Source organism: Canis lupus, chromosome 20, assembly GCF_011100685.1.
Source record: "Canis lupus familiaris isolate Mischka breed German Shepherd chromosome 20, alternate assembly UU_Cfam_GSD_1.0, whole genome shotgun sequence".
Classification (NCBI taxonomy): domain Eukaryota; kingdom Metazoa; phylum Chordata; class Mammalia; order Carnivora; family Canidae; genus Canis; species Canis lupus.
The window spans coordinates 48,232,889-48,257,525 of NC_049241.1; the positions used below are offsets into that span (position 1 = coordinate 48,232,889).

At 43.8% G+C, this 24,637-nt stretch overlaps 1 protein-coding gene across 3 annotated transcripts in view; it reads left to right on the forward strand.

Moving 5' to 3' along the window:
* Nucleotides 1-441: 441 nt before the first annotated feature.
* Nucleotides 442-24,637, forward strand: part of LOC484897 (adhesion G protein-coupled receptor E2-like) — a 30,353-nt gene continuing 6,157 nt past the window's right edge. Inside the window, exons 1-15 of one of the 3 annotated variants that reach the window (XM_038567030.1) lie at nucleotides 446-651; nucleotides 3,351-3,404; nucleotides 7,582-7,731; nucleotides 9,716-9,766; nucleotides 10,064-10,198; nucleotides 14,013-14,168; nucleotides 14,902-15,030; nucleotides 15,557-15,603; nucleotides 15,744-15,821; nucleotides 16,194-16,371; nucleotides 20,996-21,103; nucleotides 21,270-21,493; nucleotides 21,696-21,875; nucleotides 22,946-23,143; nucleotides 23,425-23,660. In XM_038567030.1, the coding sequence (XP_038422958.1) occupies nucleotides 624-651; nucleotides 3,351-3,404; nucleotides 7,582-7,731; nucleotides 9,716-9,766; nucleotides 10,064-10,198; nucleotides 14,013-14,168; nucleotides 14,902-15,030; nucleotides 15,557-15,603; nucleotides 15,744-15,821; nucleotides 16,194-16,371; nucleotides 20,996-21,103; nucleotides 21,270-21,493; nucleotides 21,696-21,875; nucleotides 22,946-23,143; nucleotides 23,425-23,660 (1,952 nt within the window). In that variant the 5' untranslated portion in view covers nucleotides 446-623. Of the gene's footprint in view, nucleotides 652-3,350; nucleotides 3,405-7,581; nucleotides 7,732-9,715; nucleotides 9,767-10,063; nucleotides 10,199-14,012; nucleotides 14,169-14,901; nucleotides 15,031-15,556; nucleotides 15,604-15,743; nucleotides 15,822-16,193; nucleotides 16,372-20,995; nucleotides 21,104-21,269; nucleotides 21,494-21,695; nucleotides 21,876-22,945; nucleotides 23,144-23,424; nucleotides 23,661-24,637 lie in introns of all 3 variants that reach the window. The other 2 variants (XM_038567032.1, XM_038567031.1) reach the window with 2 other exon arrangements.

Here is a 24,637-nt window from a genome sequence, read left to right on the forward strand (position 1 = left end):
GACTCAGTCCATTATACATCCAACTCTTGATTTCTGCTCAGGCCATGATCTTGGAGTTTTGGAATCCAGCCTTGTGTAGGGCTCCAAGCTCAGCACGTAGTCTGCTTGAGATTCTCTTCCTTCCCTCTCCCTCTGCATCTCCCCCTGCTCACATAGGGTCTCTCTCACACTTGCTCTCTCTCTCTCTCTCTCTCTCTCTAAAATAAATAAATAAAATGTTTTTTCAAAAACTGTCTTTTAACAAATACTAAATAGATAATTCTGTTCACTCTAATCCAAGGTCTTCATGGGGTAGAAAGAGCAGCAGAGTAATTCTTCACATTGGGAAGTTCTTATAATACACAGGATCACATCTTCCCATACCACAAAGATTTAAAAACCACCTTCAAGGAGGCTTTCAATACAAACACCCAGTAATGCTATGCAAATACTTTTAAAAACAGAAGTGAGTTTCTGAGAAGTTAATCATAGGACAGATTATCGGGAAAGAAAGGATCTAGACCAGTGGTTTCCTATGTCAGATCCTCTGGAGGCCAAATAAGACTTAAAACAGGAAGTTTTTGTAACACACGCAGACCAAGACCAGACGTCCTCCGTGCTTGAGCTTGCTGGTGTCTTGCACCATGAAAAACAGAAATCTACTGCTCCCAGGTAGGTAGAATTATAACAATAATGACAGATTACTAGAGCTATCTGGGAACTCTATCCAGTTAGAGAATATTCTGTGTTCTTGATGATCTGATTTGTTTTCCCACTTTCTATAAAGGACAAAGGGAAAAGATTTTAAGAAGAATATTGGCTCATTTATATTGTCTCAAAGGAGAAAATCAGTAAAATTTATTCCCAGAGCCCATCCAACAAAGACTTCTCATTTTACTACCTCTATTGGTCCAGTTTCTCCAGAGAAACATAACCAATATAGTGTGTGTGTGTGTGTGTGTGTGTGTGTGTGTGTGAGGTGTGTGTGTGAGAGAGAGAGAGAGAGAGAGAGAGAGAGAGAGAGATTCATTCATTTTAAGGAATTGGTTTATAAGATTGTGGAGGTTGGGAAGTTAATATCCTGCAGTGCAGGCCAGCAAGCTGGGACCCCAGGAAGACTTGATGTTACATCTCAAGTTTGAAGTCAATCTGGAAGCAGAATGCCTTCTTCCTCAGAGGAAGTCAGTCTTTTTCCTCCTAAGGTCTTCAACTGATTGGAGGAGGCCTACCCACATTATGGAGGGTAATCTGCTTTACTCAGAGTCTACTATTTAACTATTAATTTCATCCAAAAAACATCCACACAACAAAAAGAAAAAAAAAAAACACGGGGAGTATCTTCTGATTCTGTATACTTTAAGTCCCTTGACTTCCCCTGGAGCTTGTCCTTCTAGCTGGTCTTCTGGAGGAGGGGCCTGTTGTGCTGATTTTCAGGTGTTAGCACTTGGGGGAGCTGCTCTGCCCCTGCCTGGTGCAGGGCTCAATGGGGGTTGTTTACCCTGTGAGGTCCCAGGAGGAACAACCCCAGTGGCGGCTGCAGCTCTGGAAACCTGGATTCAGCTCCCACGGTAACTCCGGAGCTCTCCGTCTGCAGGGCCTGGATGCTCCGGGGGTGGGGCCGCTGATCTGCTCAGCTCGGGGCAGGAGCGTCCTCCTGGTACTGGGCCCTCCCGGCCTCTGCCTGTCCGGGGGGAGGTCGGATCCTTTCCCCCGGGAAGGTTGGTGCAGCTCCTGCTTCTCCAGGACGGGGATCTCCTGTCCTGGGGACACTCGCCCTGGCCTCAGCCCGGCTCCTCGTGGGGCCCCTCCCCCTTGGAAGCCTTTTGTTTCTTTATTTCTTTTTCCCCGTCTTCCTACCTTGATAGAAGCGCAAACTCTTCTCACTGTAGCATTCCAGCGGGTCTCTCTTTAAATCTTAGGCCGAATTCGTAGATTTTCAGGATGATTTGGAGGTTATCTAGGTAATTTGGTGGGGACAGGTGATTTGGGGACCCTACTCTTCTGCCGTCTTGCCCCTCCTCAAACATCCACACAACAAATCTAAACTAGTGTTTGACCAAATGCCTGCGTGCTGTGGTACATGAAATTACCGCCAAATTGATACATGAAATTAACCGTCCTGTCACCTATACTGTGTTTTTCACAAGGGTATATAACCAAACTCTCTGAAAATGCTAATGAGCTAAGAAAAACATCATCCTTTAGTCCATAGGCTTTGGGTGGTTGAAAGGGCAATAAAGATGCATAATGGGAAGGTCAGCTTAATTCTGATTAGCCTTTCTATCCTTTCATGCTTAGGATAATACCTGATACATAGCAAATTAAGTGTTCCTATATATTGTCCTCATTGGTTGTAATTTGTTTCCTGGTTGTGAAAATAACCACATTCTTATCATCTGATGTGTGGAACATGATTTTTTTTAATGCTGGGCACATTATAGGAAAATCCTGTAAAGGCCCTGAGATATTAAAAGGTTTTCATAGGGTTCATTGCCTCTCATGAATGGAATGACAGACTTTAACAGCTGGCCAGGTGATGATTGCCTGTGGGGTAGATTCCTTCCCACCTGCAATGGTTTTCATACCACGAGGCCTGTGACCCATTGCTCAGGACCAGCCTGGGAGAGAAAGGGAAAGGCTGTGCCCTCAGTGTGTTGTAGGAGGGCCAGGAGCTCCCTTGGAAGGAACCATAGAAACCACAGATGTTGCACCTGAAAAGGTGCAACATCTCCTTAATCAGGAGACGGTGGTTCCACCTGCCAGTGCCATAGTTCTCACCCCTCACCTGTCATCAGCTCCCCATCTCGTGATTCCAGGACTTCCTGACTAGCCAATGCCACTGTGAGCTGGGACTCAGGATTGGGGCTCTCTGATCCCTCAATACACACTCTTCTCATGGGCCATGAAACATGTATGTTGAACAGGGAGGGGAAGTGTTCCTGAAAGAGAAATGTTCAGGGTAGATTTCTGCCACTGCCAGAGAACAAAGAACCTGGCTATGGGCAGAGAACAGCAATCTAAGGACTTTGTGCTTCAAGATTTACCCCCTCCATTGGGAGAGGCTGGCATTTCTAAGTTTTGTCCCTTACATCAGCTGTCTGAATATATTCTGTCCCCTTACCTGTAGCACCAAGTCTCCGTGAGGATGGTATCCATTAGTGAATGACTCTTCAGGGAGTCCAGGGAGAGGGAGGTAATGGGACTGGTCCTCAATTCTACATAAGGTACCAGAGCCTTGTGGATGATGCTGGAAAGCTTTGCGCTGCAGGGCCAGAGCCACTTCCCCAGGAGGCAATGACCATGCCATCAGAGGTTGAAACTAGAGCTCCACTCTCCTCTCTTTGTTCTCTCGCTGTTTTTTTCTGCCCTAGAACTCTTGATGCTGCTGCTGTTGCCATTAGGAGCTTCAGCCCAGAAGACTAGAGGTGAGTCTGCCCAGACTGGAAACTGGGCAGAGCTGGGATAATGTGGGTTCAAGGTCCAGCTCACCACTGACTACATCTGACATGTAAGAAATTATTTCTCCTCTCTATGCCTCAATTTGCTTGTCTGTAAATTGGGGATAATCATTGTACCTATCCCCCATGGATGGAGTGAGGTTTAAAGTTTATGTGTGTGCAGAACAGGTAAAGACTGGTATGGAGCAGACTGTCAAATATGAGCTATTATCATGGTCACTGCTGTTATTACTGTGATTATTTTCATAAGACGAGGAAAGGACCCCCAAACCTGAAAGCTCAGGCTCTCTTCCTAGAATGAGCTCACGGGGAACTCCTGCCTCATGGTCATGGTTAGCCAATTTAAATTCCCTCCAACAGTGCGCAAGATTCCCTTTTCCCTATATCCTCACCAGCAGTTGTTATTCCTTGTCTTTTTTATAACAGCCATTCTGACAGGTGACGGTGATATCTTATTGTTTTGATTTGCATTTCCCTGATGATTTAGCAATGTTGAGTACATTTTCACGTACCTCTTGACTATTTGGATGTCTTCTTTGGAAAAATGTTTATTCAATCCTATACCTGTTATTATTATTATTATTATTATTATTAATCTTTGGAAGGGTTTTTTTGCTATTGAATTGTATGAATTCTTTATATATTTTTAATGTTAATCCTTTATCAGACATATGATTGGCAAATATTTTCTCCCAAATTGTAGGTTGCCTTTTAATTTTTTTGGTGCTATCCCTGCTGTAAAAAAGTTTTTAGTTTAATATAGTCCCACTTGTCTATTTTTGCTTTTGTTGCCTTTGCTTTTGGCGTCAAGTCCAAAAAAATCATTGCCTACACCAATGTCAAAAAGCTTACTCTCTGTTTTCTTCCATGAACTTTATGATTTCCAGGTAGCATCATTTTTTAAATTATCAAATTTGGGCTCAAAGAGATTGAGTGACTTATCCAAAGTCTTACAACTAATAAAGTGGTAGAAGCATATCCAGGTATAAAACTAAGGGGTTTTTAAGTATTGGTGAGGATGTGGAGAAAAGGGAACCCTCATGCACTGTCAGTGGGAATGGAAACTGGTGTAGCCACTGTGGAAAACTATATGTAGGTTCCTCAAAAAATTAAAAATAGAAATACTATATGATCCAGTAATTATACTACTGGGTATTTACCCAAAGAAAACAAAAGAAACTTATTTACCCCAAAGATATAGATGTAGTGAAATGACAGGACACCTGCACTCCAATGTTCATAGCAGCAATGTCCACAATAGCCCAACTGTGGAAGGAACCACAATGTCCTTTGACAGATTAATGTATAAAGAAGATGTGGCATATATATTCAAAAAGATACATGCACCCTAACATTTACTACAGCATTATTTACTATGGCCAACACATGGAAGCAACTCAAGGGTCCATCATAGATGAAAGAATAAATAAGATGCAACATCTGGAGCACCTGGGTGTCTCAGTCTGTTAAGTGTCTGCCTTTGGCTCAGGTCATGATCCTAGAGTCCTGGGATCAAGCCCGGCATCAGGTTCCCTGCTCAACACAGTCTGCTTCTCCCTCTTGCTCTGCTCATTCTCTCTCTCCCTCTATCTCTCTAAAAATCAATAAAATATTTTTTTAAAAAAGATGTGACATCTGTCTGCAATGGAAAATTACCCATAAAAAAGACATCTTGCCATCTGCACTTATGCCAAGTACAGTAAGTCAGACTGAGAAAGACAAATGTCATGTGATTTCACATATATGTGGAATCTAAAATATAAAACTAACAAAACCAGCCTCTTAAATACAGAGAGCAAACTGATGGTTGTCAGAGGGGAGGTGGCAGGGGGATGGACAAAATAGATAAGGGGATTAGCTTAAAGCTATAAAATAAATAAGTCATAGAGATGAGAAGCACAGCATGAGGAATAGAGGCAATAATACTATAACAACATTGGTGACAAGTGATGACTACACTCACCATGGTGAGCACTGTGTAATGTCTAGAATTGTTTTTTTAATAATAAATTTATTTTTTATTGGTGTTCAATTTGCCAACATACAGAATAACACCCAGTGCTCATCCCGTCAAGTGCCCCCCTCAGTGCCCGCCACCCAGTCACCCCCACCCCCCGTCCTCCTCCCCTTCCACCACCCCTAGTTCGTTTCCCAGAGTTAGGAGTCTTCATATTCTGTCTCCCTTTCTGATATTTCCTACCCATTTCTTCTCCCTTCCCATCTATTCCCTTTCACTATTATTTATATTCCCCAAATGAATAAGACCATATAATGTTTGTCCTTCTCCGATTGACTTATTTCACTCAGCATAATACCCTCCAGTTCCATCCATGTTGAAGCAAATGGTGGGTATTTGTCATTTCTAATGGCTGAGTAATATTCCATTGTAGAATTGTTAAATTATTATGTTGTACATCTTGAACTAACATAAAACTATATGTTAATTATACTTCAATGAAAATACACTTTAAAAAAGAAAAAAGATTTCTTTTTTAAATATTTTATTAAAGCTCAATTTGCCAACATATAGTATAATACCCAGTGCTCATCCCATCAAATGCCCTCCTTAGTGCCTGTCACCCAGTCACCCCATTCCCCCCACCTACCTCCCCTTCTGCAACCCTTTGTTTGCTTCCCAGAGTTAGGAGTCTCTCCTGGTTTGTCTCCCTCTCTAATTAAAGAAAACATTTCTAAAGTCTGTTTTATTTAAGTATACGTGACACACAATGTTACATTAACTTCAGATGTACAACATAACGATTCAACAAATTTATACTATGTTCACCACAAGTGTAGCTACCATCTATCCCCATAAATCGACACATTGCTCTTACAATGTCATTGACTATATTCCTTATTCTGTGCCTTTTCTTCCCATATCTTATTCATTCCATAACGGATAGCCTGTATCTCCCACTCCCCTTCACCCAACCCCCAACTCCACTCTCCTCCTTCTTATTTATTCATGAGAGACAGAGAGAGAGAGAGAGAGGCAGAGGGAGAAGCAGGCTCCATGCAGGGAGCCCGACGTGGGACTCGATCCCGGGTCCCCAAGATCACACCCTGGGCTGAAGGCGGCGCTAAACCGCTGAGCCACCTGGGCTGCCCTGGGAGAAAACATTCTATCCCTGCATTTTGATGCATTCTTGTCTTGTTGGTTCTTATTTTTTTAAAGATTTATTTATATATTCATAAGAGACAGAGAGAGAGGCAGAGACACAGACAGAGGGAGAAGCAGGCTCCATGCAGGGAGCCTGACGTGGGACTCGATTCCGGGTTTCCAGGATCAGGCCTTGGGCCGAAGGCGGCGCTAAACCGCTGAGCCACCCGTGCCACCCTTGTTGGTTCTTATTAAACTGTTATTTTTAATCAGTGATGTGTAGCCCCAGCTCTGTGGGACCTGAAACTACTCAAAGGGGACCTAGCTCACAGGCATCTTTCCTCTCATTTTTAGAGAACAAGAAGAGATAAGAGGCAAGGAACCCACCCTGCAATGACTCAGATAGGAGTATCTTCCTGTTGTTTCTTCATTTCTCATATATTATGGGCTCTGATTAAAGGGAATTCTCCCCAGAGACATCCTGGGGCACCTGTAAAGGCTCGACATTGGGATTTGGGGGAGTGCTTGATGAGGATTGTAAGGTGACCTTGGGCCACTCTGAGTATGGGCCTGACCATCTGTTTCTATCATCAGGTGCAAATGATGCATATCATCACTCTGGACAGCCCCTAAGCTGCCTCAGCATCAAGGGTGGCCTTCTATGCTACTGCCACCCTGACTAGAGCCCACCACCCCAGGTCTCCAGTGGTGCAAACAGCACTACAGGGGAGGGTCTGGAGCCTGACTCAGTGCCTCTGTCCACCCCACAAGGCCTGCAGAGGAGGGTGGCCTTCCTGTCCCCATCATGCAAGGCACAGCAGTGCCTGAATCTAGGTGGACTCAAATCCAGCCAGAGAGCAGAGATGAGCAGAGCAGTAAGCAATATTTTGGAGCAGCTGGCTCTAGCTGAGATCTCCCCCAGGAGTGCTGCCTAGGAGCTGTGTCTTTCCAACATTCATCATGGGGTCAGACTAGAGACCAGGGCCTCTTCCCTGTAGGAACTTATTCCTTTGAGAAGTGATCCTTCACCTTGTTGTATTCCAGACATCAACATGTGTGAACCATCATTGAGAAAGTCCTGTGCAGCCTATGCTGACTGCCAGGGCATGGATGGGAAGTACTGCATGTGCGGCCCAGGACAGGAGCTTATTTCTGAGACAGCCTTCAGGAATGAGAGTGAGAACATGTGTCAAGGTAAGAATGACTTTGCACCTTCCAACTCCTCGTCCCTGCGGTTTGAGATTACTCAGCCCACTTTCTCCAAGCATCAGAGAACACCCTGGCATCTACCTGGTATCCTGTCCCTTTCCAAACCTCAAGGCTCAGATACCTCCAACGTGCCACTCACACAGTCTTAGAACATCTTCTTTGACACATGGCACTTTATTTTCAGAAAACAGCAGGGTAGCATTCAAGATACTTCACAAGCTTACAGCATGTTATGTTTCAGTGCAATATCTGTCTTCCTCTGCTTCATCAGTAGCAGCCAAGATGAGACCTTCCCACCCCTCCCCAGAATCCACAAAGGCTCAGCCATGCCAGAATGTACCCAGGAACCCTGTCCAGAAATGTGGGAAGGGAGGAAATTCGAAGGTGGGCCTACCTTTTCTGACCAGCCCTGCCCCTGGCCAACAACCTTGCCTGGAGAAGATGCCTCCTGGCACTGTGAACAGCTTCTTGGCCTTTGTCTCTAGTTTCCCATGCAAGGCTCTTCCCTGAGCCTTTCTGATAATTTTAGTCCACAGGCTTGTGGGCAGATGACTAGGACCTGGAAGATGTTGTACAAGGGTGGGTGGGCAGAGTGATGTGGACCACCCTACACATACTCTGAGATTTAGGTGAATGGAGGAGGCTGCCATCTGGACTGGATGGAAAGAGAGGGTACTATTGCCAGACACCTGACCTACTTCCAAGGAGGTCAACCCAGGCCCTATTTTGACCCAGACCACTCAGAGACAGAAGATGGAGGCTGATCCCTACTTGGCATGGCCCACAGGTCTGCATCCCTGGTGGGAGGCCAAGGGCCAAGAACACAGAAACATCTGCCACCTTTCACCCATCAGCACCTGCTCCTCTCTTCAGCCACTCGCCCTCACCCACCACTGATCTTTCTCAGATGCAAATTCTCACCACTTTCTTTTAGTCTGGATAATTCCTTCATGGGAATCAGAAAAGGTAAATTCACTGCCCCAAAGCTGCCTGACTGGATCTCAACCCCACTGTTTACTACAGCCCTGGTGCTCACTGTCCAAGTGACCTTGCCTATCTGGCATCACCTTCATTCTCCTGACTCTTTCCCTCAAGCCCCTTAAAGGGCCTGGTTCAGGTGTGGTTCTTGGCTATCTCCAAGAAGCTGGAGTCTCACAGTTAGCATGGATGGGAGTTTACTGTCCCACCAGGACAACCAGGATTCCAAGAGTTATGCAGGCAGTGAGAATCCACCTGGGAAAAGTCAGGACAAAGGCCATCTCTGGGAACCATGACAGGTCCTGGTAGGGAATGCAGCATTTCCCCTGTACTCAGTTCCCAGAAAGGCCCACCCTGGACTTGTCCAAGTCCTTAGGCTGGGACTCAGGTGGCCATGATGTCCCCACTCCACTTGGGAACCACCCAGGGAAGCTGAGGGCACTAGGCCTGACAGAGTAAGAGGGCTTGGGCCACTTCCATCCACATATGGACAGCAGAGGATCTAGCCACACTATTCTCCCATAAGAGGCTCCATGTGAAATAGAAAAGGCACCCACTCACCACAGAAGAGAGCACGGGGCCTTCTCCAGGCATATTTCTGCTATTGCCAGAGAACACAGAACATGCATATGGGCAAGACACTTGGATTTGAAGAGTTTCTCCTTCAAGATGTACTCCCTTTCTTTGGGAGAGGTTGGAGTCTCTAGGTTGTGTCTCTGACATCAGCTGTCTGTGTGTTCTCTGTCCTCTCACATGTAGCACCTCGGGTCCCATAAAGGCTATGGTTATCTTGATTGACTTCTCAGGGAGTCCAGGGAGATGGAGGAGACAAGCTGAGTCTTGTTCTGTGTTCACTATAGGAGGCTTGTGGATTCTGCTGGAAAGCCTGGGCTACAGGCAGAAACACCCCCCAGGATGCAATAACCTTGCAGACACTGGTTGAAACTGGAGCTTGACTATTCTCTCTTTGTCATCTGTTTTTCTTCCCTAGGGATGTTGGTGCTGCTGCTGTTGACACTGGGACCTGTACAGAAACTGAGAGGTGAGTCTGCCCAGCCAGCTCCATTGGTGACATAAGCTGAGGAGTGCATGCTGGGGTTTGGATTGTCTCACCGACAAGCAGTGGGGAAAGAATCTTATTCCACAGATAAGGCTCACAGATGGTCTTCTGGGTATAAGAGAAGCTGCTTCCTCCTCCCAAAATATCCAGAGTTTCCTGAGCTCTTCCAATGGCAGCCATCCCTTCCCTACCCTCCTCTGCTCTACTCCTGGACCCCCAAGCTGGCAGCTAGCTCCCTCCATTTCTTGAGCCTTCTGACTGTGGCCTTTGTTCCCACAGTCTCTGCCCCCACAGACTGTGCTCCGTGGTGCCCTCTGAAATCCACATGTGTCAATGCCACCGCCTGTCGCTGCTCTCCGGGTTTCAGTTCTTTGTCTGGGGAGATCTTCACCAGCCGCTTGGACAGTTGTCATGGTACAGGGGTTTGAGGGGGGGAGGGGCACAGACACAGTTAGCGGAGATGAGGGGGAATGGGGGGACACCTCAAGCCCTCAGCCTCACTGAGAGCATCACCCAGCACTTCAACAAGGAAAAAAGATGACAAAGCAAATAGAGTAGGAGGGAAGTGGACAATCAGGTTTTCATGATCAGTAGGTAGAGTGATGAGAGCTTACACAGCAGAGCTGGGCTACGTGGGTTCAAGGTCCAGCTCACCACTGATTATACCTGACATGTAAGAAATTGTTTCTCCTCTCTATGCCTCAGTTTTCTTGCCTGTAAATTGGGGATAATCATTGTACCTACCCCCCATGGATGACGTGAGGTTTAAACTTTACATGTGTGGGAAACGAACTAGGGGTGGTGGAAGGGGAGGAGGGCAGGGGGTGGGGGTGAATGGGTGACAGGCACTGAGGGGGGCACTTGACGGGATGAGCACTGGGTGTTATTCTGTATGTTGGCAAATTGAACACCAATAAAAAATAAATTTATTATAAAAAATAAATTTATTATTAAAAAAAGAACAGATAAAGCCTAGTACAGAGCAGACTGTCAAACACAAGCTTTTATCATGGTCACTGCTGTTATTATTGTGATGATTCTCATAGCGCAAGGAAAGAGAAGTAGTGGAAGCAACAAGAGGAGAGAAACACTCAGGGCCTGGAAGCTCAGGTTCTCCTCCTACCTCGCTCCTCACAGCAGCCCCATGAGACAAGCAGTTAGCATGGCTTTTCCTTCCCACTTATATCCATTCTTCCCACTCCGCCCCCACACCCAAACAACCCCTCCCCACCTCCGGTACTCACTCATCTGCTCTCTCCATGAGTTCTAGTTTGTTTGTTGTTGGTTTTTAAATTCCGCATATAAGTGAAATCATGTGGCATCTGTCCTTCTCTGTCTGACTTGTCTCGCTTAGCATAATGCCTTCAAGATCAATCCATGTCATTGCAAATGGTGGGACTGCCTTCTCTTTTATGGCTGAATGATATTCCCCTGTATAAATACACCCACTTTTTCATTATCCACTCATGCATTGATAGAAACAGATTATTTGCCTAGTATAAATAAAACTGCAATGAACACAAGGGCACGGATATCTTTTCAAGTGAGTGTCTGGTTCCTTCAAATAAATATCCAGAAATGAAATTACTGAATCATTTTTAATTTTTTGAGGAACCTCCAGAATTTTTCCCACAGTGGCTGCACTAATTTGCATTCCTTCCAACAGGACACAAGATACCCTTTTCCCCACATTGTTACCAATACTTGTTATTTCTTAACTTTTTTTTAATAGCCATTCCCACAGTTGTGAGATGATATCACAGTATGGTTTGGATTCACATCTCCTTGATGATGAATGATGAAATGAATGAGTACCTTTTCATGTACCCGTTGGCCACTTGGATATCTTTGGAAAATGCTTATTCAGATCTACTCCCCATTTTTAAGTTGGATTGTTTAGGTTTTATCTGTTGTGTTAAATGAGTTCTTTATATTTTTTGAATGTTAATCACTTCTCAGATATATGATCTGCAAATATATTCTCCTAAATTATAGATTGCCTTTTCACTTTGTAGATGGTTTCCCTTGCTGTTCAGAAGCTTTTTAGTTTGGTGTGTTCCCACTTCTTTATCTTTGTGTTTGGAGTCAAATCCAAAAAAATCTATGCCGAGACCAATTTCAAAGAGCTTATCCCATGGGTTTTTTTTTTCTATGAATTTTATGCCTTCATCTTTTTATTTTTTTTTTATTTTTTTTAACTTTTATTTATTTAGGATAGGCACACAGTGAGAGAGAGAGAGGCAGAGACACAGGCAGAGGGAGAAGCAGGCTCCATGCCCCGGGAGCCCGACGTGGGATTCGATCCCGGATATCCAGGACCGCGCCCTGGGCCAAAGGCAGGCGCCAAACCGCTGCGCCACCCAGGGATCCCACCTTCATCTTTTTAAAAGATCATAATTGGGCTCAAAGAGATTGATTTATCCAAAGGCACAATTAATAAGGTCATAGAACCTAGATCAAGGTCTAAAACAAAAGAGCTTTTATTCTTCAAGAATGCAAGATCATAAAAGAAATTTATATGCTTTTAATATGGTTAACAAGGTAAATTTTATGTTATGGGCATTTTACAACAATAAAAAATAGTGGAGAAAAGGGGAAATGAACAATTTTTGCACCAAGAAATATTCTTCTACTCAAAATCATCTTAGATGCATATTTATTGATAATAAGGGAAAATGTTCCTGATATGTTTGAAAAGCAGAGGGAAAAAAATAACCTAAATCATCCAATGGTCCATGTAGTAGACTTACAGTTGATTTTCTTTGTTCTTATTTTTCACATTTTCTTTGTTTTCTAAGTATCCACGTGTCATTGGGAAGAAGATGTTATCAGATTTAAAAAAGAAAAGATATCATTGTGACTATTAGCCAGTCTTGATGCATTTGCACATGTGTCTGTCATGGAGATTCATGGCTGGGTGATCATGCTGAGGAGATCCTACTGCTAATATAACTGGATCCCAGCTCCTTTCTGGATTCACATCTATCTGGTTGAGGGGTTTCCTATCCTCATGCCTTCCACACCTTGCACCTCATTCTCAACCGTCTCCTTTGAGTAGCTCAGGGACTCAAAGAGCTGAGGCTGGACACTGTTGGCTAAATACAGCAACAGTTTTATAAGAACCATGGACGCAAAAATGAGTAAGAATGCAGGGACAGAATATTTGGTCTTGTACATTCCAATCAAGGGAACAAGACTTTGAGAGTCTGAAATGACTCAGCATGATGCTGAGCAGTTTCCCACCAGAAATTGTGGACTTCCTTCTAAGGCCCCAGGTCCAGGCTATGGGACCATAGCACCAGGACATGACAGATGTGGGAAGATGCACACCTGATCCATTCATGTTCACCCCCATCTGGGCAATTGGAATGCCCTCTCCTCTTTTTAGATGGTGACAATGGTGAGAGACCTGTCCTCAAGGTTGTGGGGTGGGGTGGAGGCCCAGCTCTGTGAGTCCCTGAGCTATTAAAAGAGGATCTGGCTATGGATATCTTTCCTGTCATGTTTAAAGAACAGGTAGAGATAAGATGCCAGAAAACATCCCCAATGGCTTAGCTGTGTGCAGCTTCTTCATTTCACATCCCCAATGTCTTTTATAAGAGAGGACATCCCTCCAGAGTGGAGATAGTATGACTCCCACAGAGACATCTTGGAGAACCTTAAAAATGCCTGACATTGGGATATTAAAGTAGCAGGTAATAAAGACTGTGGGATTTACTAGGGTCACAGTGAGTAATCAGAGGTAGAAGCTGTCAATGGGCAGGGGCCTGACCACCTGGCTTTGTCCTCAGGTGTGAATGAGTGTTATCCTGGACAGATTCCAGCCATGACTCCCTTCACTGAATCAGCATTGAGAGTGGCCTTCAGTGCCACTAGTCACCCTGACTGGAACCCACCCCCACATCTCCAGTAGTGCAAACAGGGACTCAGTGCCTCCATCCTCCCTACAAGGCCTGCAGAAGGGGATACAGATCTCCTTCCAGCCCCCGTCATGGTACAGCAGAGTGTCTGAATCTAGGTGCCCTCAGGGCCAGCCAGAGAGTAGAGATGAGCAGAGCAGGCAGCAGACTTTCTAGACTGGCTGGCTCCAGCTCAGACCTGCTCCAGGAATGCCACCTGCAAACTGAGTTCTCTCCAGTCCTGTTGGCAGAGTCAGGCTGGAGGTAGGCCTCTGCCCTGTAGGAACTCACACCTTTGGGAGGTGACCCTTTGTCCTGTTGTGTTCTAGACATCAATGAGTGTGGACCACCCCCAACAGTGTCCTGTGGAAAGTTAGCAGACTGTCAGAACACAGAGGGGAGCTACTACTGCATGTGCATCCCAGGATATGTGCTTGCTTCTGGGGAAACAATGTTCATGGATGAGAGTGAGAATACGTGTCAAGGTAAGAACCTCCCCATCTTCCATACCCTCATCCATGAGGCTTAATCTGCTCCACTTTCTCCAGGCATCAGACAGCCATCCTCAGCACCTACCCAGTCACCCATCCAGCTTTAAACCCCAGGGCTCAGAGCCCTCTGCAGAGGGTCACTTTAAAGCATCCCCTTGCCCCCCTGCTATCTTATTTTTGTAAAATAAAAAAAAAGGATGGCACTCAAGATATTTCAGAAAAACTGGGGCATCTGGGTGTCTCAGTGGCTGAGCATATGCCTTTGGCTCACATTGTGATCCCAGGGTTCTGGAATCGAGTCCCACATTGGGCTCCCTGCAGGGAGCCTGCTTCTCCCTCTGCCTATGTCTCTGCCTCTCTCTGTGTGTGTCTCTCATGAATAAATAAATAAAATATTTTTTAAAAAAAGATATTTCAGGAACTCACAGGATATTGTTTCCAGTGCAAAATCCCTTCTCATCATCATCAACTGCCAGGATGAGACCTTTCCTCTGCAGAGCCTACTTGGGTTTACCCATGTCAGGAAACCTCAGACTTCCTGGCCATGTTGGACCCAGGAACCCCATCCAGAAACACTGCAATGGGAATATGGGAGGGCCAGCCCCCTTTCCTGGGCCAGCATTCTCCCTGGGCAACAGTTATGACATCTAGGCGCCCCTTCTCAGCTACCCAGCCTCTGTCTATTTCCCTGCACAAAGCTTACCCTGACTGTCCCAAATAATTTCAGTTCATAATACTACGAGCAGACCAGATGACCAGAACCCAGAAGGATGTTGTGTCAAGCCTAAGCTGGATAACAAGGATCCACCATACACACATGGAGAGCTGGATGATAAGAGGTTTTCATCTAGAAGAGGTACCAATGGAAGTTATCATTGAACACCAGCAAGTAAGCAGTTGCCGTGATGGAATTAAAACAAAGCCCATCACTGGGAGCCAGACAGGATCTTGACTGGGAACTGTGGCACTTTCCCTGCACATGGTTCCCTAGAAGACCTACTCTGGCCTTTGTCCAAATGCTCAGGCTAGGACATAGATGGCCATGATTTCTTCACCTTGGCTTAAAGCTGCCCAGGGAAGCTGAGGGCATTGGGGCTGAAGACAGGGAGGACTCAGTCCAATTCCATCCACACCTAGATAGCTGAGCATCTGGGCCACCACATTGACCCATAGTGCATCTCTGTATGAATAAGAAAAGGCACCCACTCAACAGGGAGGAGACATAGGGCTTTCCTAATGCTTATATGCCCAAACTAGGGTCCCTAAATAACCAAGTGACCACCTGGGAATTTACCTAGCCTTACCTATCCCCAGACCACTCCCCTCAACACACACACACACAGAGATTCTCACACCTAGTGAACCACCGTTATCCCCTGCAGGCATCTTTTTCCCCACCTGGACTCCACCCCGTGGAATCAAGAGCCAGGTGAGTGGCCCCAGCAGGGACCATAAGACAGGAAATCCTTCCTTAAAGCATGAGCCCCTCACCCTGCCTGGCCACCATTTTCCTCAAGCTTCAGGACCCACACTGAGGCTCTTTGACTTCCTCATCTCCCCTCTCCCCAGACACTCTCTCGCTTCTTTCAAAGAGTCCAAGATCTGCACAGAGAGTTCAAACCAGACTTTGTCCAGAACACCATCCAGGTAAGACCAGAATCCAGGGGAAACAAATTGGAGGCATCCCATCAAGGCTCTCTGAGGCCCCACCTCTCCCAGGGTGGGCAGGAAAAGCAAACTTCCAAGTATTTGTACTCACTATTAGACACCTACTTGCACTTACAACCCTTCCTCTTACTATTCCTGGAATTTGGGCTGATGTCATCCTTGGCATTCATGAGTAGGATTGACCATGAGTGGCTGGATTGCAGGGGTAATCCCAGGATATCCCAAACAATGCCACTTTGATCCCCCAAATAGATAGTCTCTAGGATCTTTACTCTGAGGCTAAGTGGACAGCCTCTTCATGCAGTCTGCCTGGCCCATGAATCACTTACTTCAGCAGCTGCTTTCCCCCAGGACCTCATACAGGGGGTAGATGAGCTGCTGGAGACCCCCGAGGACCTGAAGGCCCTGCCTCGCTCAGAGCAACACCGTGTGGCCACTAATCTGCTCACTGGCCTGGAGAATTCCCTGAGAAATATGAGCCAGGCTCTGTCCAATGGGACATTGACCTTCAATGCATCTGCAGGCACAGGTAAGTACTGGGCTCCTGCTCTGCCCGTTCCCCACCTCATTTGTTGCCTGATCTCACTGGAGCAGAGAGACCATACTTGTATCTTAGTGTTACAGTTATAAACAACTTTTAAAAAGTGGTTAAAAAGAAATGAATAAATTATGCTAAGTAAAATAAGTCATAGAAGGACAGTGTCATGTGATCTTACTTATATGTGGAATCTTTAAAAAAACACACACACACAAACACAAGCTCATAGATACAGATTGGTGGTTGCCAGCGGTGGGGATGAGAAGGGTATTCGTGCGGTGTGTGGGTGTGGGCAGTGAGCTAAATGGGTGAAGGAGGTCAGGAGATACAAAATAAATAAGCCATGGGATGTAAGGCACAGCATTGTGACTATAATTACTAATATGATGTTACATATTTCAAAGTTGCTACAAGAGTAAATCTTGAAAGTTCTTATCACAGGGGAAAAAAAATTTTTGACTGTGTGGTGCCAGATCTTACCTAGGCTTTCTGTGGTGATCCTTTTGCAATATATACAAATAAGAAATCATTATGTTGTACACTTGAAACTAGTATAGTGTTCTAATAAAAAAGGAAATGAATAAAAGTATAACTAATATACATGTTAATACAAAATAAATTATGAGCAGATGAATTAATGATAGTGAAGAATTTAAGAGAAAGGAGAAATGGCTTCCCAAGAAAGCAATTTATTTAATTTGGATTAATATGAATTTAATACAGTCTGATATTTAAGTGTTTCATTTGAGGTAAAATTCATGTACCATAAAATTCTCCATTTTAAACAAAGTGTGCAATTCAGTGGCATTTATTTTTTAAGATTTATTTATTTATTTTAGAGGGAGAGAGAAGGCAAGAGCAGTGGGGAGGGACATAGAGAGAAGAAAATCCTCAAGCAGACTCCAAGTCGAGAAGGAGCCTGATGCAAGGCTCTCTCCCATGACACTGAGATCATGACCTGAGCTGAAATCAAGAGTCAGATGCTCAACCAACTGAGCCACCCAGGTGCCCAAATTCAGTGGCATTTAGTACACTACAAAGTTGTAATCATCGCCTGTACTTCTAAAATATATTCATCAGCCCTGAAGTAAGCACTGTGCCTCCTTCAGGAGTCATTCCTCATTTCTCCTCTCCCTCAATCCCTGGCCACACCGGTCTGTTTTCTATGCCTGTTCTGGACATTTCATATAGAGAGAATCATGCACTATGTTGCTTCATAGTGTGGCTTCTTTTACCTAGTATAATGTTTTCAAGGTTCATCCATGATGTAGATTCTATCAGTGTTTCATTCTTTCTTATGGCTGAATAATATTCCATTGCATATGGATACAGCACCTGTTCAGCCCTCCATGCACTGATGAACATTTAGTTTGTTGCCACTTTTCAACTATTGTGAATAGTGCTACTATGAAAATGGGTTCATGTTTTTTGGATGAATAACTGTTTTCAGTTCTTTGGGGATACACAATTAGCATTGGAGTTTGTGAGTTATAGGGTAATTCTATGTTCAACATTTTGAGAACCACCAAATTATTTTCCATCCCCACCAGAAATGGGCTCCAATTTCTACACCTTCAGCAACACTTGGTACTTTCCTTTTTTTGTTTTTGTTTGTTTGTTTGTTTGTTTTTTGTTTGTTTGTTTGTTTTCCTGTAGTCTTTTCAGTATATGTCAGGGGATATCTCATGGTGGTTTTGATTTGCACTTCTCTGATGATTCATGATGTTTCACATCTTTTTCTGTAAATTGTTGAACATATGTGTAAATTCTTGGAGAAATGTCTATGCAAGTCCTTTGACTATGTTTTAATTCATTTGGCTTTTCGTTGTTGAGCTGTAAGAGTTCTTTATGTATTCTGATAGTAGACTCTTTTATTTTTTTATATTTTATTTAAATTCAATTTGTCAACATATAGTATAACACCTAGTGCTCATCTCATCATGTGCCCTCCTTAATGCCTGCCACCCATTTACCCTACCCCCCTCACCCACCTCCCCTCCTGCAACCTCTTAATTGTTTCCCAGAGTTAGGAGTCTCTCATGGTTTGTCTTCCTCTCTGATTTTTCCCCACTCAGTTTCTCTCCTCTCTCTTATGGTCCCTTTCACTATTTCTTATATTCTACATATGAGTGAAATCATATGATAACTGTCTTTCTCCAAGTGACTTCTTTCATTCAGCATAATACCCTCCAGTGCCATCCATGTCAATGTAAATGGTAGGTATTCATCCTCTCTGATGACTGGGTATTATTCCCTTGTATATATATGCCACATCTTCTTTATCCATTCATCTATTGAAAGACATCATGGCTCCTTCCACAGTTTGGCTGTGGAACATTGCTGCTATGGACATTGGAGTTCAGGTGTGCTCTCTATGACACGTATGATCCACTAATTTTTTCTCCCACTCCATAGATTATCTTTGCACTTTCTCCATGGTCTTTCACTTTAATGAATAGATGCTTCCATTGTGATGAAATTCATTTTCTCTGGTTTTTTTTTTCTTTTGCGAAATGGATATTTGGTGTCATACCTAAGAATCCACTGCCAAATCCAAGGCCATGAAGATTTCTCCAAAGTGTGTTTTCTCCAAAGTGTTCTAGTTTTAGCTCATTAATGTAGGTCTTTCAGCTGAATGGATGAAGAGAATGTGTTTTGTATATATATGTTATATATATATATAATATAAATGTGGTTTGTATATATATGTATATATATGTATGCAATGAATATTACTTGACCATCAAAAAGAATGAAATCTTGCCATTTGTAACAACATGGATGGAACTAGAGAGTATTATGCTAAGTGAAATAAGTCAGAGAAAGAAAAATATCTTATGATTTCACTCATATGTGGAATTTAAGAAACAAAACAAATGAACTTAGGCAAAGGGTAGGAAAAATAAAATAAGATAAAATCAGGAAGGGAGACAAACCATAAGAGACACTTAACTATAGGAAACAAACTGAGGGTTGCTGGAAGGGAGGGCAGTAGGGGATGGGGTAACTGGATGATAGGCATTAAGGAGGACACTTGATGTAATGGGCACTGGGTGCTATATGCAACTGATGCATCACTAAATTCTACCTCTGAAACATATAATACACTATATATTAATTAAATTGAATTTAAATTTTAAAAAATGAAATAAATTTTTAAAAAATTAAATGTAAGTCTTTGACTCATTTTGAATTAATTTTTCCAGCTTCCTTTTTTGTGTGTGGATAGCCAGATGTGCCAGGACTTGTGCCAGTTTTTGTTGAGAGACTTCTCTTTTTCCACTGAAGGGTCTTGGCACCAGTTGTTGGAAATTAATGAACCAGAGATGTATGGGTTTGTTTCTGGACTTTCAATTCTATTTTACTGGTCTGTGTGACTCTCTTTATGTCAGTGCCCTACTGTTCTGATTACTGTAAGTTAGTAATCAGTTTTGAAATTAGAAGGTGTAAGTACTCCAATTTTTTTTTTTTAGTACTCCAATTTTGTTTTTCATTTTCAAGATAGTTTTCAGTATTTGGCCCACTTGCAATGCCCTGTGAAGATTAGGATGAGCTTTTTCATTTCTGCAAAATTAAATAATTAAAACTATTTTGGAATCCTGCTAGAGACTGCATTGAATCTGTACGTCTCTGAGAGGACTACTGCCATAATAATAATGAATCTTCCACCCATGAACATGGTTTACAGTTTTCTATGTACAAGTCTTGAGCAATCTTGCATAAAATTATTCCTCATATTTTATTGATGATTTTGGCATCTATGTTCATAACAGATTGGTTTATAGTTTTATTTTCTTGTGATGTTTTTTTTATTGGAGTTCAATTTGCCAACATATAGCATAACACCCAGTGCTCATCCCGTCAAGTGCCCCCCTCAGTGCCCGTCATCTAGTCCCCCCAAACCCCCACCCACCTCCCCTTTCACCACCCCTTGTTCATTTCCCAGAGCTAGGTGTCTCTCATGTTTTGTCACCCTCACTGATATTTTCACTCATTTTCTCCCCTTTCCCCTTTATTTCCTTTCACTATTTTTTATAAATTTATTTTTTTATTGGTGTTCAATTTGCCAACATACAGAATAACACCCAGTGCTCATCCCGTCAAGTGCCCCCCTCAGTGCCCGTCACCCAGTCACCCCCACCCCCCACCCACCTCCCCTTCCACCACCCCTAGTTCGTTTCCCAGAGTTAGGCTTTCATGTTCTGTCCCCCTTTCTGATATTTCCCACTCATTTTTTCTCCTTTCCCCTTTATTCCCTTTCACTATTTTTTATATTCCCCAAACGAATGAGACCATATAATGTTTGGCAAGTTGAATTTAAATAAAATATTAAAATTACATATGCTATCTAAAATATGCATATGCTATATTATACTTATATATTATGTGTGCATTCCATAAATTATACAATATGTAACATTCAACATCATATTATATATTATATGGTTTTTGTGTATTTTTATATTATATACACAGTATCTATATTATAGATTTATGTAATGTATTAAATATTTTTATAAAAATATATCTATATACACACATAAAATGATATTATACCAACCATTACAGCCACAAATACTAACTTACTCCCTTATATAACTCTGACATCATACAGACCTGTCCCTGAAACTGTGGGAGCAAGGAGACAGAAATGTCATCTTGAGTCAGAATCAGGTGAAGATGATGTTGAACTGGGATGTGGTGCATGATTCTGGTGACTCAGGTAATGGCCGAGATGGGAGGAAGCTCACAAGATGCCAAAGGATGTGACAAACAGGGAACTTAAGATTAAAGGGAAAGGGGGCTTTGGTGGGACCACAAAGAGTCCATCTGAGGAGGACGGGGTTCATTGTGCACCGCAAGATATCAACATCGGTCTCGTCCTGCAGGCCCTTCTGTGGTGGGCCTCATCTCCACTCCGGGGATGGGCAAGTTGCTGGCTGAAGCCCCTCTGGTCGTGGAGCCTGAGAAGCAGGCAGTTCTGCATGAGGCACACAAGATCTCGCTGCAAGAACCCTCCCCTGTCCTGCTCTCAGATGTCATCTCTGCATTTATGAGCAACAAGGTCACCCAGAATCTCAGTTCCCCCGTCACTTTCATCTTCTCCCACCATGTGAGTGCTGATGGCATGGGGCTGTGGATGTGGAAGGAACCTGGGTCCTGGGCACAGCCTCGCTGCCTAACTCAGCCTTGAGGTTCTGCGGGAGGTCCCCCATTAGTGCATCATTCCCCCAGGAAAGCCCTTTGCAAGCCAGCTTTGGATAAGCATTTCTGAGCACCAGAACCACCAACTCCCACCTATGTTTTTCCTACAGTCAGTGACCGCTGGGCCAACACAAAAGGTGTTCTGTGTCTTCTGGGAGCACAGTCAGGATGGATCTGGTCATTGGTCCACCAGAGGCTGCACAATGGTGAACAGTAGAGATACCAGCACCACCTGCCAGTGCACCCACCTCAGCAGCTTTGCCGTCCTCATGGCCCACTACGATGTGCAGGTGAGAGCCCTGAAAGGGGCTGCACCTCATGTCTATTACTTTTTTAAAAAAAACAGATGTTTATATCTTGTGGTTTCTTCAGAGCAGCAGTCAGTCATGATGTGGCTCAGTTGCTGTTCAGGGTCTTACAAGTCTGAAATCAGCCAGAGCCGCATCCTCCTCTGAGGCTCAGGGTCCTCCTGTGAGCTCCCTGGTTGCTGGCAGGTTTCAGTTCCTTGCAGTTGTAAGACTGGGGTTCCACTTTCTAGCAAACTGTGAGCAGGGGACCCTGCTCAGCTCCTAGGGGCTACCTCCATTCCTTCTGTCATGGGCTCTTACACAGTGTATTGCCATTTTTAACCAGAGGCCAGCAGGAGGAGCCCTCTCACCGCAAACACTCAAACTTTGAATCTTCTCTCAGAGTACCCAGAGCTTTTAAGAGCTAACATGATTAGGCCAGGCCCACCCACAATAGACTCCCTCTCTTAGAGACACAGGACGGGAATTACAGCTCCAAAATCCTTTCACAGCAGCACCTTAAATGGCTTTAACTGAAGAAACTGTGTGTACACATTCTATCATTGCCAAATTAAAATTCTGCCTATCACAGGGGTCTTCAGGACAAGAAGGCTGTAGACAGGGGCTCTCTGGGGCCTTAAAAGAAAGATTCCGTGGTGGCAGAGGTCCAATGGGGCCAGGAAAGCCAGTGAGTGAAAGTGGGTTAGGAGTTATGTTTGCCTGCTCCCCTGGCCACGTGAACTGGTTACTTCCTCTGGATTACAACCAAAGACTTACTTAGGTGATCTGTAAAGTAAAATAAACCGTTGGGGGTTCCAGAGCTTTGTCTTAAGTAAGGACTCTCTTACTCCTCACTTCCAAGGACTGAGTTAGTTAATCAGTTCAGATTTCCATAAAATTCTAGCATTCTGATCCTGGAGGAACTTAATCAAAAACATAAACTTACCTGCCTCCTTCTTTCCTGACTTGGCTACAACAAAAAAAAAAAAAAAAAAATTTTAAATGGAAGAGTCATTACCCCAGACCAGGAAAATGTGACTGTGATGTCTTTGCTTCTCTTGGCTGGATCCCAGGAGGATGATCCCGTGCTGGCTGTGATCACCTACATGGGGCTGAGCCTCTCTCTGCTGTGCCTCCTCCTGGCAGCCCTCACCTTCCTGCTGTGCAAAGCAATCCAGAACACCAGCACCTCCCTCCACCTGCAGCTCTCAATCTGCCTCTTCCTGGCCCACCTGCTCTTCCTCATCGCCATTGACCAGACCAAGATCAAGGTATTGACACAGTCTCAAAGGAGCCCCTGCCCTGCCCCAGAGGATGCTCAGTTCATGGAACTGTGCTGCATTGATATCTTAATAAAATAATATTGGGTCCCAGGGATATTTTGAAGGGTAAATAGCCTATTCCACATTGACTAACGAACTAGAAGACAAATCGTCTCCTGACAACTCCACCATATATATGAGCATTCTCTCCAATGCAAGGTATGGAACAGGTCCTGGGGCCACCCTCCTCTCTGACAATCACTCCTGGTGGCACCTTTCTCCTCCCCCAGATGCTGTGCTCCATCATTGCGGGTGCCTTACACTATCTCTACCTGGCCTCCTTCACCTGGATGCTGCTGGAGGCTCTACACCTCTTCCTCACTGCACGCAACCTGAAAGTGATCAACTACTCCAGTGTGAGCATGCTTATGAAGAAGCTCATGTTCCCTGTGGGCTACGGAGTCCCGGCTGTAATTGTGGCCATTTCTGCTGCATCCAGGCCTCACCTTTATGGAACACCCACCCGGTAAGTGCAAATTTCCACTGTCCTCTTCTCCAGCATGACCATGGCCATCATAGAACCAATAATGATTTAATTCCATCAGATCATGATAGGCAGAGAAAAGGTCAATGACCACTCCAAAAACATCTACCTGGTGAAAGATTGTGTTCACTGAAATAATTGTTTTTAAGTCATTAGGATGTAATTATTTTAAATGTTTATTATAAAGTATGTTAATAATTATTTATTTAAATAATATTGTGCATTATGTTAATAGCTGTACATTACTATAACATTAATGGTGTTTAATGATTACAAATTAATCTTTACTTAAGATAAATGAGGTGATAGTTTTTAATCTTTTAGATTTCATTATTTTAAATATAGAAGGAACATTCCAGAAAGATTGTACTCTAGTTGGTAAATTGTTGCCCACGGGGGCACTAGTTAACAATTTTGAATGGCTTTACATATATTCTAGAGTTGAAAAAAAAAACTGTAATTGGTCAGAGAAGTAAGCAGAAAGGCTGAAATAAAAAGGATTATATTAAAGACAAAAAAATAAATAAATAAATATTAAGTGTATATTATATTAATAGCTATTTTATATTAATGGATACAGTCTATAATATAAATACCTTTATATGTATTAGTAAATATATATTAATATAGTATTTATTGCATTGATTGAGGGGCAGTTTTATCCTCCAGAAAGTAAAACTGAAATGAATAGATGGCATTGATTTGTGTAAACTCTCTTCTAATTTTATTTTTTTTAAGATTTTATTTATTTATTCATGAGAGAACACAGAGGGGGCAGGGAGAGAGAGAGAGAGAGAGAAGCAGAGACACAGGAAGAAGGAGAAGCAGGCTCCATGCAGGGAGCCTGACGTGGGGATCGTGGGACTTGATCCCTGGTCTCCAGGATCATGCCCTGGGATGAAGGTGGCGCTAAACCGCTGAGCCACCCGGGCTGCCCTCTCTTCTAATTTTAAAAGAAA